The 15,024-nt window shown below is 41.3% G+C and overlaps 1 protein-coding gene across 3 annotated transcripts in view; it reads left to right on the top strand.

The window, feature by feature from the left end:
* Positions 1 to 3,492: 3,492 nt before the first annotated feature.
* The window catches only part of RBM25 (RNA binding motif protein 25), a 33,689-nt gene continuing 22,157 nt past the window's right edge, over positions 3,493 to 15,024 (top strand). Inside the window, exons 1-3 of one of the 3 annotated variants that reach the window (XM_082283601.1) lie at positions 3,493 to 3,609; positions 10,311 to 10,431; positions 14,142 to 14,191. In XM_082283601.1, the coding sequence (XP_082139727.1) occupies positions 10,326 to 10,431; positions 14,142 to 14,191 (156 nt within the window). In that variant the 5' untranslated portion in view covers positions 3,493 to 3,609; positions 10,311 to 10,325. Of the gene's footprint in view, positions 3,610 to 9,282; positions 9,434 to 10,310; positions 10,432 to 14,141; positions 14,192 to 15,024 lie in introns of those variants that run through there. The other 2 variants (XM_082283600.1, XM_082283602.1) reach the window with 2 other exon arrangements.

The raw sequence follows: 15,024 nt of genomic DNA, 5'->3' as shown, positions 1-15,024 counted from the left end.
GCTGAAGGCGGGGTGGCGCTGGCACGCTGGGAGCTGTAGTCCGGGAGCTGCACCGCCCCGGGCTCGCCGCGGCGGACGGATCGTCTGTGCCCGTGGTGGGTCGGCGCGGTGACCCCGAGGTTTCCTTCCCCTCTCGTTTTGTTTTCGTCCCACTGTCTCACACGTGCCTGGGTTCCCCGAGGAGCTGCGCCGGAGGAGCGTAAATAGCCCCCAGCAGGGTTTAAAGGGGTGAAATTCGTAGCGAAACTCTTTCCTCCCACCGCCTGGACAACGACCAAGCGGCTGCTCCCAGGCTTCCAGGTCTGGCAAGTGAATGGTTCACGGTGTCCGGCTGAGGAGAGAGCACTTGGCACCCAGATCCCATGTGCTACTCGCGTGTTTAAACGAAGCCTCGACAAGGAGAGCCACTGGTCACTGTCACTGCAGCTTTTGGGGTTTTTTATCATGACTGTAGCTTCAACCTATGGGTGAACAGCCATCATTTATATAGCTGAAAGAGACTGCAGGTCCGAAATAGAGCCACACATCTGCCAAAAAATGGCAGATGCACTGTCACAAACTGGAGCTGTGGGAAGGGGAGGTGAACGGCAGACAGAGATGGTCAAAGAAACCACACGGTGAGGAAGTAACTTTGGCCAGTAGCGGCTCCAATGAGCTGTTGGCTCATGGGGTGCTACAAGAAAATAGTGAGTTATTTTTCATTGGCTGATTTAGATAATATGCAAAAATATTTTTGTTGTGGCATAGCCAGTGCACAGGCAATTTCTCTTCTGAAGTAACAAGAGTTTTCGGCTGGCTGTTTGGATCAAATGCTAATGGTTACTTCACCAGAGGAAGGATATGCACTGTTTTCCTTCAGTGGATATTACATGTTGATAACCACTAACAGACAGCTATAAGGTGCCCCATCCTTTGGTCCCCTGCTAAAGTTTTAGACAAATAATTTCAAGAGGGAGCCAAATTACACAACTGGTTATCCATGTGCAAGTTTACCTTTGAAGTGCCATCATTTCTCAAAACTGAGTCAGCAGGTCCAATTACTGTGAAAATGAGGCATTGGTGAATTTTCTAACACCAGGAGTGACCAAGGCCCTCTCAGAGTTCAAGCGTATTGCTGAAGTACTTTTGTTATACTAGATTGTACTATCTATATATTTGTGTAGGCATATACATGATTTAATTATTACTCTTTTATGCAGCTTAGTGATGATGAATGACTGAAGACTGGCACAGTAACTCTCTTCCCTGTTCTCTTTCATCCTGTCACAATAGTGTATTTTCGTTTGGTATTTTGCATAAAAGATTAATTTAAGAGATTGACAAAACAGACTTGACATCTATAGGAACAAAGTTTTGGAAAACCAAATGTCTTCAGACTGAAAAAATCCCGAATAATGAATATAACTAATACATATGAGGCAGAAACTTTTAAATCTCACAGTGCTATTCAGAGGAGCCAAGGAATTAGATCAGTGAGTCTGGCATCTAATGGAACTTCCTCTAAGTGGCTGTATTTAGACTGGTAATGTGATGGAGGGAGCAATTAAAGGATATGAGGAAGGGAAGACAAAACACGTATAAAATGTTTAAGATGCATAGTCTAGAAACAATGTGATCCCTATACCCTGAGGTGCTGCCTAACATATTTGGGATGATTTCTCATCCTTGAAATACAAGACAAATTGGCAGACAAAAAAAGCACCTCTTTTAATCTTAACCTTAATATGCACTCTTCAGGACTGGCTTGAGCATGAAACTCTGGAGTTTGCAGTGAGAACTGAAGAAAGTGAACTGTGGACAGTATCTGGAAAGGGATCTCAGTTCCATAACTGAAATGCAGGAAGATAATATAGGCACTAGGGGTGGGTAATTCTAAAATCCCATAGCAGAAAGAGTAAAGATGGGGAAGCAACTACATTTACTGGATGCTACTTCTGCTATTCTTCCTTGATTAAGAAGGATACAGGAGGCTACAGTTGATTAGTATAAGAATAATAAATGCAAAATAGCCTGTTTCTTTGGCTGAAAAAACAGATGAACCTGTACGTGAGCAAAGCCTTTGCAATGTTTCCTGTAAATAAAAAATTATTACAGCAGTACAAGTACAAACAAAGAGTTTGGGATTCACGTTTCTTTTTCAAGCTGAGCTGTTGTTTTCTGAGACGACAACACAGAAAAAGATTCTGGAGATTTTTGTTATGCCCTTTCTCTTTTCCTTGGTTTTCCTAGGTATGCTTTTAAATTATTTTAAATATTAACCGTAGTCAGTATTGCAGTTACTAAATTTGTATTAGTTAGAGGGAGATATGCAGGCTGCTTGGAATAAGCTGTAATTAATAGAAAGTAAAAATGCTGTTTCTGGTGGGGGGAAGGAATTTCATTCAAACTTAAAAAGTATTTCTTAAATCTGCTACTGCTGAAATATTTACCCTTACACATCATCTTGTAAAGCAAGGTGATGAACAGGACTGTAGTTCCAATGCAGTTGTTGGCTGTTCAGTAGCAAGTATGACATCAGCCAGATAGTTTTAACCTGCTTTGTACTGAAGAAGTCAGTCTACTTCAAATGTTTTTCTTGCCATTACAGGTGGAGGAAATTTTGTCATTTGACTATTGTCTTTTGAGCGCTTTTCTTTAAATAATGGAAAATACAATTTTTTTTCCTTAGCTGAACATAAATAAAGTTTTAAACAGCTTTATGCACGTATGTTCATTTTGTGGTCTACCTCATAATAATCTGTAAGATCTCGTTCCTTTCATTCATAGTCACTTCCTCTTTCAACCTGCAACTCCTTGCCACTAGTGGTGTAACTACAGCAATTACTGTCTTGCATACCATGTTGAAAGTTGTCTCTTAATGTAGTCTAAGTGCCGGAAGTAGGTCAGGGAAACTACCACTTGCAGACCACGGCTAGGCCCAACAGCACAGTGACATCTTTCTGATGAGCATACAGCTGCTTAAGACACTAATGTTCGCTCCTTTTGGTGTGTGAATCCTTAGGTCCTTTACAGTAGATAAAACCTTCCATGAAAGCCAGTTGTATCCTGGGCTACATCCCAAGGAACGTGAGCAGCAGGTCGAGGGAGGGGATTCTGTACAGCCCGACCACTGTCACGGGCGGGTCGCAGCTCAGCCTGGCCTGTCTGGCTGAGCTGGCCATGACGGCTGACAGACGGGCCAGGCTCCGTGGCACCCACAGCCGAAGGCTTTCCAGAGGCTTTCCAGATGCTTTCCAGGGCCTCCAGCCGCCCCAGCACCGAGCGGCGGCGCTTGACCTCAACATGGCGCAGCTCCGGGCCGGGTGCCGGCTCCGCGCCGCCGGCCCGCACCAACGATGGCAGCAGCGCGCATGCCCTTTCGCTCACCCCGCCCTTCTACCCGCCGCCGCTCTATGGTCGCCCGCGTTACTGCCTGGGGGCGCTCTGGCACGGCCGCCTCTGTGGTGGCGCGGCGCGGTGCATGCCGGGCCGCTGGCGGAAGGGGCGGGTCACATGACCCCGCGCGGCGCGGCGGCAGCGGCTCGGCGCGGTGTGTTCGCGGCCTAGCGGGGCCTCAGCCGGCCCAGCGCTTCCTCCGCGCCATCCCCCGCCCCGCTGCGCGGCCAAGGGGTGAGAATCGAGGGGCTGCGGGGGGAAGAGGGAGGCAGGGAGGGAGGGCACGCGGCGGTGGTGCCTCGGCCGCCCGCTGGGCGGAGGCACGGCCAGGGCCGGGCCGAGGCCACTGGGCCGCGGCGGGCGCTCGCTGGGGAGGTGGTTCGGGCCTGGACGGGGCGTGGAGCGGGCGAGCGGCCTCGGGGCGGTGCTCGTGAGATCTGTTCGCTTCCTCTCCCGCTGGGGCGCCTGGAAGTACATTCCGCCGACCCCGGCGTGAGGGACGGGAGCGGCCCCGCGGGAGGCGAGGAGAGCCGGTCGCACGCCCGGGACGAGAACCTGCGCGAAGCTTTGCTGGCGCCCCACGCTGCTCCCCGGGCCGAGCCGCCTCGGACTGTGGGTGGGATTTTTACTTTTCCATGTCGGGGAAAGCGTTTACGCTAGGAAACGCGATGTATTGCGACAGGGAAGTTATTGTTCTTAGTGTGGATTGGGGTGGTCATCTTAAAACACGTGTTAGCAGGTCGTGCGTAGAAGAATCAGGAGTGATTCATCCCTGTCAGTAGCCGTTGTGAGTGCACACTGCATGTTTTTCTCATGATGTCTTTTTCCGTTGTAGAAAAAGACCTTTGTCTGGCTGAAGGAGAGTTTTTTGTTTAAACACAGGGAATATCTTGAACACAACTAACGTTTTTTGGTTTTTTTTAGTGGCTCTTAAACGGCCTTACAGAAAGTGAAATCTCAAACGTTTTATATTTCCTTGGTCCATTCAGACTAAAATACACACACCCGGCATTTTAGTCTGTTTTCCTGTGTGTGGCAGGAAAGCATTGCTTCAGGTAATGTATCAGCATTTATGGAGAGGGCCCAGAGCAAATTAGATGGAAGAACAGGACAGTTTCTTACTTCCCCTCTAAAGGAGTGGCATTGTACAGGGTGCTTTGCGTTTCTCTGCATCTCTGCCTCCAAGTGCCCATTCACATAAGTGTTGTAATGCCACAGCCATGTTTCTGTTTGGGAAGAGTCAATAAAGTTAGAATGGAGAGTCACTTATTTCACTGACTGGGGTTTATATGAGTGCAGAGGTACAGAATTAGGAATTAAATCAAATATCTTAAAGTTCTGATGACACGCTTAACAGAGCCCTACTTAAAGGGGTTTTGGACTGAGGCTTTGGTTTAGATAAACACGTTGCTTTTTGTGTTGCTTCATAATAACAGTGTGGGATGCAACTATTCCACAGCAGTTACTAAATGCTTTCTAGATCACCTCTGAAAAACAAGCTAGAGCAAATACTAGTCATTTTGTTCAGAAATATATATACTTAGAAAATCTGTAATATTTTTTATCTCTCCCCATGTTGGTTGTGTTTAACATTTAAACCTTGCTTAGCTTGCAGGCCATTTTGGAGAAAACTGTAGAGGTCTGAGAAAGTGGTCATTTTCACTGGGAGACCAGTTGGCTTGGAATAGAAGATTTTTCTTTTAGGGAGCTTTTTTGGATGACAAGAAGTAATATAAACAGCACCTTTGTTGGGTGACAGACTAGGAGGTTGTTTTTGGCTTAAATATCCACAAATCATGTAGAGACCAATGCACAAGCCTGTGTGATAGTACTGACTTTAACACACAGGTTTGTTGCATATATTTTCTTCAGCCTGCACAGCTGTTTTGTGCAGCTTACTCTAGACTAAGGGTACAGACTTTTTGTGGTGCAAAACAACTGTTTTGGGAAAATACTGAAGGGAAGTTAAAATCAGATAAAATCAAATCAAAGTAGATCAGCTGTACTGTCACTGTTCCTATGACACTTCACATATGTATTCTTAAAACACATGAAGTTTGTTCGTGCATTAAGACTTGAGGGGTTTTGCAGTAAGTTTTAACTTTGTTTAGTGTAACAGTAGTAAGTATTGTAACTGTTTGCTTCATGGGGAATGTCACTGTTTTAGAAATGGTTATGATGTTTTGCAGGTTTTTAAATAAAATGTCTGGTATGTAAGCAGAGATACTAAGGATATTAATCCTGTGACACTGGTAGAATTATGATGCTGCCCTGAGTAGATGATGGAATTGTCAGTTTAAAACTCGTCAGTTACTAGCAATTTTTATTACACTTACATTCTACTTACGATATATCCCTTCACCCCTTTATTTAAAAAAATGGGGTTAGTAAAACAGAAGGTTAAAAGAGTACTATGGTTTAAAAAGAAATTACAGCATTAACAGACAGTACACTGCAGCCAGGACAGTACAATCTCAGTCCTTATTGGGACTTTTAGGAGTCAGAGATGATAAAGAGCAGGGCAGCAATGTCTGGGTGATGGTGACCCTTGTTTCGTAGTAGTTGTGAGTTCTGTGTCATCTCAGGGCTGGAATCAAGTGTCTAAGGCCATCTCTCTACATTTGCTTAGTTCTAAATCAGAGCCAGCGTGCTCCTGGTAGACAAAGCTCCATCCCAGCAGGGATCGCACCATGACAGGATTAATGAGTCTCAATGGATTTTACCAAGCCTTAGAACCATACAGATATCCCTGTACTGTCTCCAAGTTTCAGAAGATTGGTGCAGATGGCCCTGCATGTTGCTTGGTTCCACCAGGACTTAAGTCAGAAGTGCAGTGTAGAAAGCAGCTGAGCTCCTTCTGGGCCAAAGTTGAACCTGGAATATTATAGCCGTGTTTATGTAGCGCTTGCCTTAGTTAGTAGCTCAGGCTGGTTTTGAGCTGGGTCTGCATAAACTTAGATGTTTTGCCATCCATCATACAATTAATCTGCAGCTTGGAGAAATGGCCCAAGGCTAATAAAGTGTGCACCTATGTTACTGTGTTAACTTGGATCAAGGGTGCGCTCTTGAAGGAAGTCTGACTGTCGTCATCACTTGGGAAATTTATTTCCTGTTGGTTTGCGCTATTCCAGTGGTTAAGCTGGATTCCTTTTCGATGAAAATATATTGAAAAATGCGCTCTTACCTACAAACTGGTATTCGGTTTAGTGGGGCGGACATGAGGGTCTCATTAGTTTTGTTTAACAGACTTGTTCCTATTGTATTGCTTGCTGACACAGAGTCTAAAATGACTGCACTTTGAGTCTGAGACCTGACATAAATGCATCATTTTGGGGGTTAAAGATGTCACTATTTCAGTATTTTGAGTGGCATCAGGCCAGCTGATCACTGCTTTTCTTTCTCCTGTATTTTTGTGACCACTGTAACATTCACAGAGATTAAACTTCTGCTTAAAGAGCTGCTGCTAGTTAAACTGCAGCTGTCAAGAATGCTGCTTACATTCACTTTCACTAGAGGTAATACTTCCACAAGTCAGCTGAGGCTTTAAAAATATGTCAGAACTGTTTACTTTCTTACTTAGACATTTGAATAAATTGGGGGAGTTGGAACATCACCATACATACTACTGACACCACAGTAAATGTATCAGAAACTGATCACTGAACTGTACTGGCAGGATAGGAGGACAGTGTGCAGAGAAGTTCAAGGTGCTGTTCCTGAGATGTCTACAAGTGTGTTCTACATAGATCCAGCTTAGCATCTCCTAACTTTTCATACCTAAACTTACATTTGTAGTTGCTCAGAAATTTGATGCAGAGCCCCTTTTACTGTTGGAAGAGTATCTAGATTTCCGGTGTGTTCTCTAGCTCCTGACAGAAAAGAATGTGTTAGGCAGTTCCCTTCATTGTAGCATCTTGGATGCATCTTCCTCCCTTGTCCAGATCTCTCACTTCTCCAGTGAGCAGTTTCGTTCCTGGTATCTGTTGATCCTCACAGCTTTCATAATAGAACAGAATTAAACTGTTCTCTCTGCTGGTTTCACATCCGTAGTTACAGAGTAGTGAGAAAGAGACCAAGGCCTTCCTTAGTTCTAGTTTTGATCTTAAATGCCACAGGCAGCAGAGTTGCTAGGATGGATCCATGTAAGAATTAAGTCAGTAAGAGGGCAGCTTTCTAGCTGCTGTGCAAGTAATTGTACAAATATTGGGGGCGTGAGGGGAGAAAGAATGGAGTGCTTTGAAATGAACTGTAGAAGCCCTATGTATAACAGTGTTTCACATCATCTGCCCGGAACACTGAAAGACTAAGTTTGTTCTCTTCTTACTGCCTTTTTCCTTTTATGCAGTAACAGTTACTTTGTTGACTGCTAAATTTTTGCTTTTTAAATTTAAATTATAAAAAAAAACCCAACCAAACAATTGCTTCTCTGTGCATATGTAACATCCACTGGGTATGGTATGTTTTAGCATCTTTTAATTTAAAGAACTGTTGCACCTCTTAGTTCTGAGGCGTTTTTTGTTGGCATCTCCAAAATGGTGGCTCAGATAAAGTGCTTATCAGAGTGAGAGACGGGATTGCACCTACAGGCAGCCTGAAAAATTACTTCCCCAATTGTTCTTTTATGTTTTACTGACCATGCCGTAACATTTTGTGGACCTGTGATGGTGTAACTGTCATAGCCTGTTTAGAGCCATTTCAGATGCAGTAGCTTATTGTTTGTACCATCTGCCCCAAAAGAGCTTTGAATTTTATCCATTTGTTTTATGATCTTGTAATATAGATAAGAACTGAGAGCCTTAAAGATCTTAATCTTGGGCTTTTTCTGTTGGTTTGTTGGGTTTTTTTGTTTGTTTTTTTTTGTGTGTTTTTTTTTTTTTGTTGTTGTTGGTTTTTTTTGTTTGGTTTGGTTTGGTTTTTTTTTCATGTGAAAGTGTCAAGTAGTGATACCAAGGCAGATAAGGGAGTTCTGTTCCCTTCCATACCATACAAGTTCCGGATTCTAGATGAATATCAGCTGATGTGCACGTAGTCTGAAGAGACAATAAGCAGCTTTTTAAAAAAGAAAATGGTGTACATCTTTGCTGCTTTTCTTTGCCTATACAGTTTTAAAAATTCAGGAATTACAGAAAGGAAATGTGTTCTTAGGCATATGAATTCTAAAAGGGAGGGGAAGTTTTATGTTTATTATATTGCATTAAAACTTTTTGAACTGTGGAAAAAATGTTTGCATTTGTTCTCTTGTTTCTTCTGCCATCTTAGACCTTGTGTCACAGGAGTGTTCATTGTTTTGCCTGGCGAGATACTGATAAATGCCCTTTGGGGCCAATTAATGAATGCCCTCATCACACACCTTGTGTAATTGATGTAGTTGTAAATGTTTCCTTGAATGAATTATGTGATAGGGTTATATATGTGTTCTTAGACCAGAATAAATAAGTTCTGATGTTAGAAGGTATTACCAGGTACATTTGGGTTTCTCTTTAATCCTTTCCAGTCCATTATATACATTGATCTCTTATAGTTGTTTCCAGAGTGTGAGGGAATAAAAGTTTTTCTATGTGATTCTGTTATTATAATTTTTTAGATCTTTCAGATGTACCTACTATTACGGTAGAGTACTGATGCTATCTTTTAGTTCTAGTGTTTAAGACTATCATTAGTGGCTTGCTCTTGAAGAAATCTGGGAGGCACATCTCTCTTCAGCAAAACTTGTTTTCTGTTCTTTGTGGGTTCAGTGCCATTGTGTTCCTGGCTTGAAGAAAGCACGTTATAATCTACAGTTCTGTTGTATGTATCAGAATTTTGCTTACCATAACTCTGTTTCTCGAGACAGCCTTGCTTCAATTTTGACTCCTAGCTGCCTGTTAGGAAAGCAGTTGCAGTGCGGATCTGATGCTGGAGGTTGTAAGGCAGCCTGTACAGTCCAATGAGAAACGCAGACGTTTCTGCCAGCAGCTAACTGGGTTCCTCTCACTTGTGATACTGTGTCTCTGTGATTCATATCCACATGATCCACTGTGTTTGAACTTCTCCAATGCTTCCTCACTGCAGTGTGAATGTACGTACATGCTCGGCAGTAATATTGTGAGCAGTTTGGGGTTTTTTAGAACTGAGGGCCAACCTTCTGTGAAGACTTGACTGTGTAAGGTTACTGAAATAATATTGGAAGCAAGAATGCATGCCTTAGCTGTATTATGGGTGATATTGAGTGCTTTATGACTGGGTGGTGTCTGTTTCAGGGTCAGTAATATGCATATAAAATAATAACAATCTGAATAGAAAATGGTGTTTGAAATGATCTTTACTCCGCATGGGGGCATGTTGACACTCAGCTCGTGGGCTAATGTCCAAGTTGTGCTCTAGGAGATTGGTGGACTGGTATGTTAAAAATAGATCACAGAACCCTTTTTCAAGCTTTTAACTCTCTCTCTGCTGGAATTTGAGGATGTCCCCAATGTCATCTTAAATACAACTCCTGTTAGTGCTGAGCAGTGCAATGGCCCAGTTCTTCCTGGCATCTTGTTCTACAGTTGTGTGTGATCATTTCTTGTACAACAGAACTACTTGCTTTATTGAAATTGTATTACAAGATTACTTTTGCTTTTGTATACTGCAAACATAGCTTTATTTTAAAGAAACTGTACAAACTGTTAAATGCTATTTATTGGTATGAGGAGTCAGATATGGCTTTGTTTTTCACTTCATTCTGAAACACTTCCTTAGAAGTGCTGTTTTTAATTGAGAAAGAAGACTTCTACTACATCTGTAACTTAATGAATAGCTGGGGGAAAGAGAAGTTGAAAAATAGTTGTAGTTTGTAGTTGAATGTCCATATAAATATTTAAAATCATTATGGACACTTACCACTTTACTGCTTTTGTAATTCACATTTGAGAACTGACTAGTACAAGTTTCCTTTTCTGTCTTTTTGACAGACTGCAACTGCAAGAATGTCTTTTCCACCTCATTTGAATCGCCCTCCTATGGGAATCCCAACACTTCCCCCTGGGATCCCACCTCCACAGTTTCCTGGTTTTCCTCCACCTGTACCTCCTGGTAAGTTATAGTAATATATGGAAGTGTTGTAGAAATTATTTTCTTTATATTATTCTGAATTCCTTTAGAAGCCAGGAACTTCTGTAAATAATGTATCTCAGTAACTCTGATTTGTGTACATTGCAGTTGAGTTTCTAGTTTTCCCACAGATCATGTCATGTGAGCAAGCTCCTTTTGGTCTACCAAAAGCTGTTTACTTTTGACCAGAAATGAAATACTGGACTTTTCTTGAGCTTTTATTCAAGACTGAAGCTAAGTGGTGATTTCTGTTAATATTAGGTGTTCCAAAGCCACTGTTTTGACAGTAATCCATTGTAATAGCCTTTGGAAACCCTTGGGTATGCTGAGTATGTGTAATGTGAAAATAGAGGAGTAACTTTCAGAGAAGGTCCAACTTCTTGCATTGTTTTTCTGCATTTTTTATGTCCCACTTTTTTTTATTTTGCTTCTTATGTTCTTTCCTCCACACATCTTGCAAACTTAGAGTTACCTTTATCATTCCTTCTAATCTTCCCAGAACTATTCCTACCTTTTTTCTTTGTTCATCTGTAAGATCAGCCTCTGCTTTTGAGTTGAGATTTTAACTTGTTGGTGTGGAACAACTTTCTTTCTGTACATTGCGAGTATACGTAATGATGACTGGAGGCAGGAGACCATAGAGCAAGTGAGAGAGGGGAATACATCAGAGAATTACCCCTTTAGAATTCATCACAAGGGCTGCAGAAAATAACTCCTGTCTGTATTGTCTTAAACTGTGTTGTGCAGGAGTGTTTTGTAGACAATAGAGGCATTCAAAAAACAGATGGCTGAACTACAAAAAGATTTCTGCATATCATTTATCAGGCTAATCTTTACTTGCATTAATTTTTCTACACGTTTTTTCCTGAGAACCATGAGATGTTAGCTATTTCCTGCTAAAGGCAGAGTTCTTGTTTAGGTAGTATCCTGCCATCAAAAATGTCAGGTTGAATTGTAAAATCATACCTTATATCTTTCCTAGCTCCAGTTTATGAATCCTAGTGTATAAAACACCAAATACTTAAAAAAATAACTTTCTGAAATAGATTTTTAAATGCCTGATACAATTTTCTGCTCTGAACATGTTGCTTCTTAGTATGTGTGACAAAGATCTTTTTGTTCTCTTGCTGTGTTTAAATAGTCTCATTTTAGTATTAGGAATCTGAAGGGTATGTAGAGTGGAGAAGCCTGGTCTTAGGTGAGAACAAAATTTTTCTCTGCCCAAGAGAAACATGATTTGCTTACCTGTACAGAGAACATTTTGACGTGTAGAGTATATGGATCTTGCTTCTTAGTATAAGCACATCAGTAGAGCTGAAAATGCTACAGAGATTTTATGAAAGTCTGCTCTGAACTTAGTCCATATGTAAGATCACAATTTTAGTGGCTTACAGTTTTATCTTTAGCTAACTGTTTGGTCAAAATTTCACGTCTTAGTTACCTCAGCCTGTAATTTTTTGAAATGTTTCAGCTGGAGTAGTTTGTTTGCATAATAATGAAGTTAGGAAAGGTGTTTTGTTTTGCTTAAAAATACAGTTGTTAAAAACAGGAAGTTCTAGTATTTCCCTATATTAGTGTGGAAGATTTGATAAGGAGGTGATTCTGATAAATCTCTAAAAGATTATTGGATACCACTGAGATGTAAAAATCTTCATTTTGCATGCCAGAAATGCTGTAGTAGGTCAGACCTGCAGTCCATATAGGCTGATGCATTGTGTGGGCAGTGGGACTAGAAGGCGGTATGTAGGATGGGCATGTATCCCTGTCTGCTTTCTGAGTCTGTTGCCTCATACACCTGTAGTGTTAGGGATTTTGGAGTATGATCTTTCGTTTGTTCTTTATCTTTTTCTGGACCTGTCATGAACATTTTGGTATTTTTTGGCTCTTGATTGATATTGTCCATCTCCACTGTCACCTCTTAGACCAAATTTGAGCAGTTCATTAACTGCTGTGGAAAGTGCTGCTTTCTTACTCTTAAATCTGTCTTTAAACTCATTGCCTACTCAGTGTCCCCCTCCTGCCCCAGTTCTGATGTGGGAGTTGGGCAAGTTGTGTTTTGTGGTTTTGGACACCTCAGCTATGTTCCATGCCTTGCAAACCTCCACACTTGAAGAGTCTCAGAATGTACAGCCTTTCCTCATAAAGCAGGTGCTTCACCAGTGAAGTCATTATTCTCTGAGGCTGTTCTCTGAGGCTGGGCGGTCTTGCGTTGCAGAGACCAGGTCTGTAGGCTGTAGTCGAAAGTGAAGGTGCACTAAGCTTTTGTGTAGCAGCTAAATGATGCCTGTGGTCATTGTTTCCTGATGATGCCCAATATTTGAGTGGATTTTTGTGGCTTCTGCTGAACGTTGGGCAGATAGTTTCATAGAATTATCCATGATAACACAAGTGTGTTTACTGAGTTGTAACTTTAAAAGCCACTGTGATAATTATAATAATTATAGGGCTGTACAACTGGAGTCTTGTCAGGGAGTAGTTGCTACAGTCTTTGGGATGCCATGGTGTATTAAAACTGAAAACATGGGAGAGCAATACACTTGATTGTCCGAATGGCCTGGAGGGACAAGAGATAGTATGACCTTAATATGAAGGGACTGAGGAAGAAGATTGAGTGCTGGAGAAAATAAAAAATAACATAAATAAAGCAAAACCAGAGTGGATGAATGAAAAACTGGAGAGGGTGTCTGAGGAGAAGTGTTTTAGGACTAAACACTAGAGAGTGTGGGGGAACAAGTCCAGGAACAGTAGATTGCAGAAGTTTGTTTAGTATTTTAGGAATACAGCAGTAAGAAAGATGGAGAAGGAGACGATTGAGAGGGAAAAATGATGGAAGTTTTTTGTAGAATGAAAAGAAAAGGAGATGTAGGATCCCTGTGAAGAACATGAGACTGACTTCGTTATTCTCAAGTCTCAGTGTGTCTGCTGACCAACCAGTAGTTTTGATGAAATCCCTTCACGTAATATATTTAACCTCTAGCAGCTGGCAAGGGAAGACAAAGAGCCCTTCTTATGATCAAATATTGGCTCATGATAGTACTTAAAGCTGCCAGTGAATTTGGTAGTGTAAAAGAGGTATCACATGGTTTAATCTGATTAAATATTAATGTAAATTATTATTATTTCTTATTAATTAATGATTATGATTTAAATTAAATATTGTTCTAAATTAGGTGTTGGAGACTCCCAAGTGAAGTATTCAGTAGCTTCTCGATAGAGGCTTTTTATGCTGCCTTTATTAAGCTGTTCCATAAATAGGGGCATGAAGCCTGGTACCATTCTCTACAGGACCTCATCCCTAAGCCACATGCAGAAACGATTGTGCTGTGGGAATTGTGTAAGCTGGGAACGAGATCATCTGTAGGACATCAGCTGCCTTTGCTCTCAGGAATTCCCTGCCTCATTCATCACACCACTGTCTTCTAGAACAATATTGTGGCTTGAATATGGTCTGAAAATAGATTTGTTTGTGACAAAGTTGAGATGGAAATAGGAGAAAGTGAGCAGGATGCCTATAGTATGTTAGTGTACTTAGGCTTTGTTTGGATGCTTAAGGAATTACTGGTTATCATTACTGTGAAATTCTTATTTGACCAAAATTGCTGTCTAGTTTGAAAATCATGTCTGCAATCATTTCATTTGTATTCATCAGTTCTCAACAGGGCAGACTAATATTAATGTGTTGTCTTTCTCAGGGACCCCTATGATTCCTGTACCAATGGGCATTATGGCTCCTGCTCCAACTGTAAGTATTACAGTAGGGATGAGATTATAGCCAAATAAAATGGAGAGTAAAATGTAATAGATGTCAACAGTGTTATTGTTTTGCTCTATTCCCTCAGAATTCTACTATGAAAGAAAATGCTTAATTTTAAGTGCAACTATAATGCAAATGTTATGCTAATTTCTGACCTAGACAAAATTTGAAGTAATGTCTGGAGCTACCAGCTGCAGAGGTGAAGCAATTATTGTTCTTGCAAGAAGACGTACTTCTCTCAAATACAGTGGTTTGAGCTTTGCCTTTGGATCATTTGTGCTTTTCCTGTGCAGTACAGTTAGATCAGGGAGATTCCAGGTCTTTTTCTCTGGAGTTTGTAGCCCTGACATAGTACCGTGGAGGCATTACCTCATCCAGGCTTATAAGGCTATCATGCAGCACTGCTGGGTTGTCCAAAAACACATGCTTTGACAGGCTTACAGATAAGCTTGCTGTCTACATGATGCAGGAAAAGGAATAGTTGCATGTAATATCCATCTATGGAAGCGCAAATGAAAAGTTTCCTTGTCTATCTTACTAATTTCTAGTTGGAAGGGAAGTTTATGATTTTGGGGTCGATAAAAGTGTGCCTTAAAATATAAAGGTTACTTCTTGACTTAAAGGTGAATTACCAATTGTGTGATTATGCAGAAGTGAAATCTCCCCAAAATACAGAATTTTTGGATAGCTTGTATTATCTCCTAAAGGAGGTTCATGGTAACCAGTGTGTTTAAGACAAATATACTGAAACAAATTTATTATTCATGTATTTATTCATTCAAATTAAGTATTTTAAAATAGTTTTTAGTAAGTGACACTTC

Source organism: Coloeus monedula (assembly GCF_965178545.1).
Source record: "Coloeus monedula genome assembly, chromosome: 6".
Lineage (NCBI taxonomy): Eukaryota > Metazoa > Chordata > Aves > Passeriformes > Corvidae > Coloeus > Coloeus monedula.
Note: the sequence above shows the minus strand (reverse complement) of the source record. Positions and strands in the feature narration are given on the sequence as shown.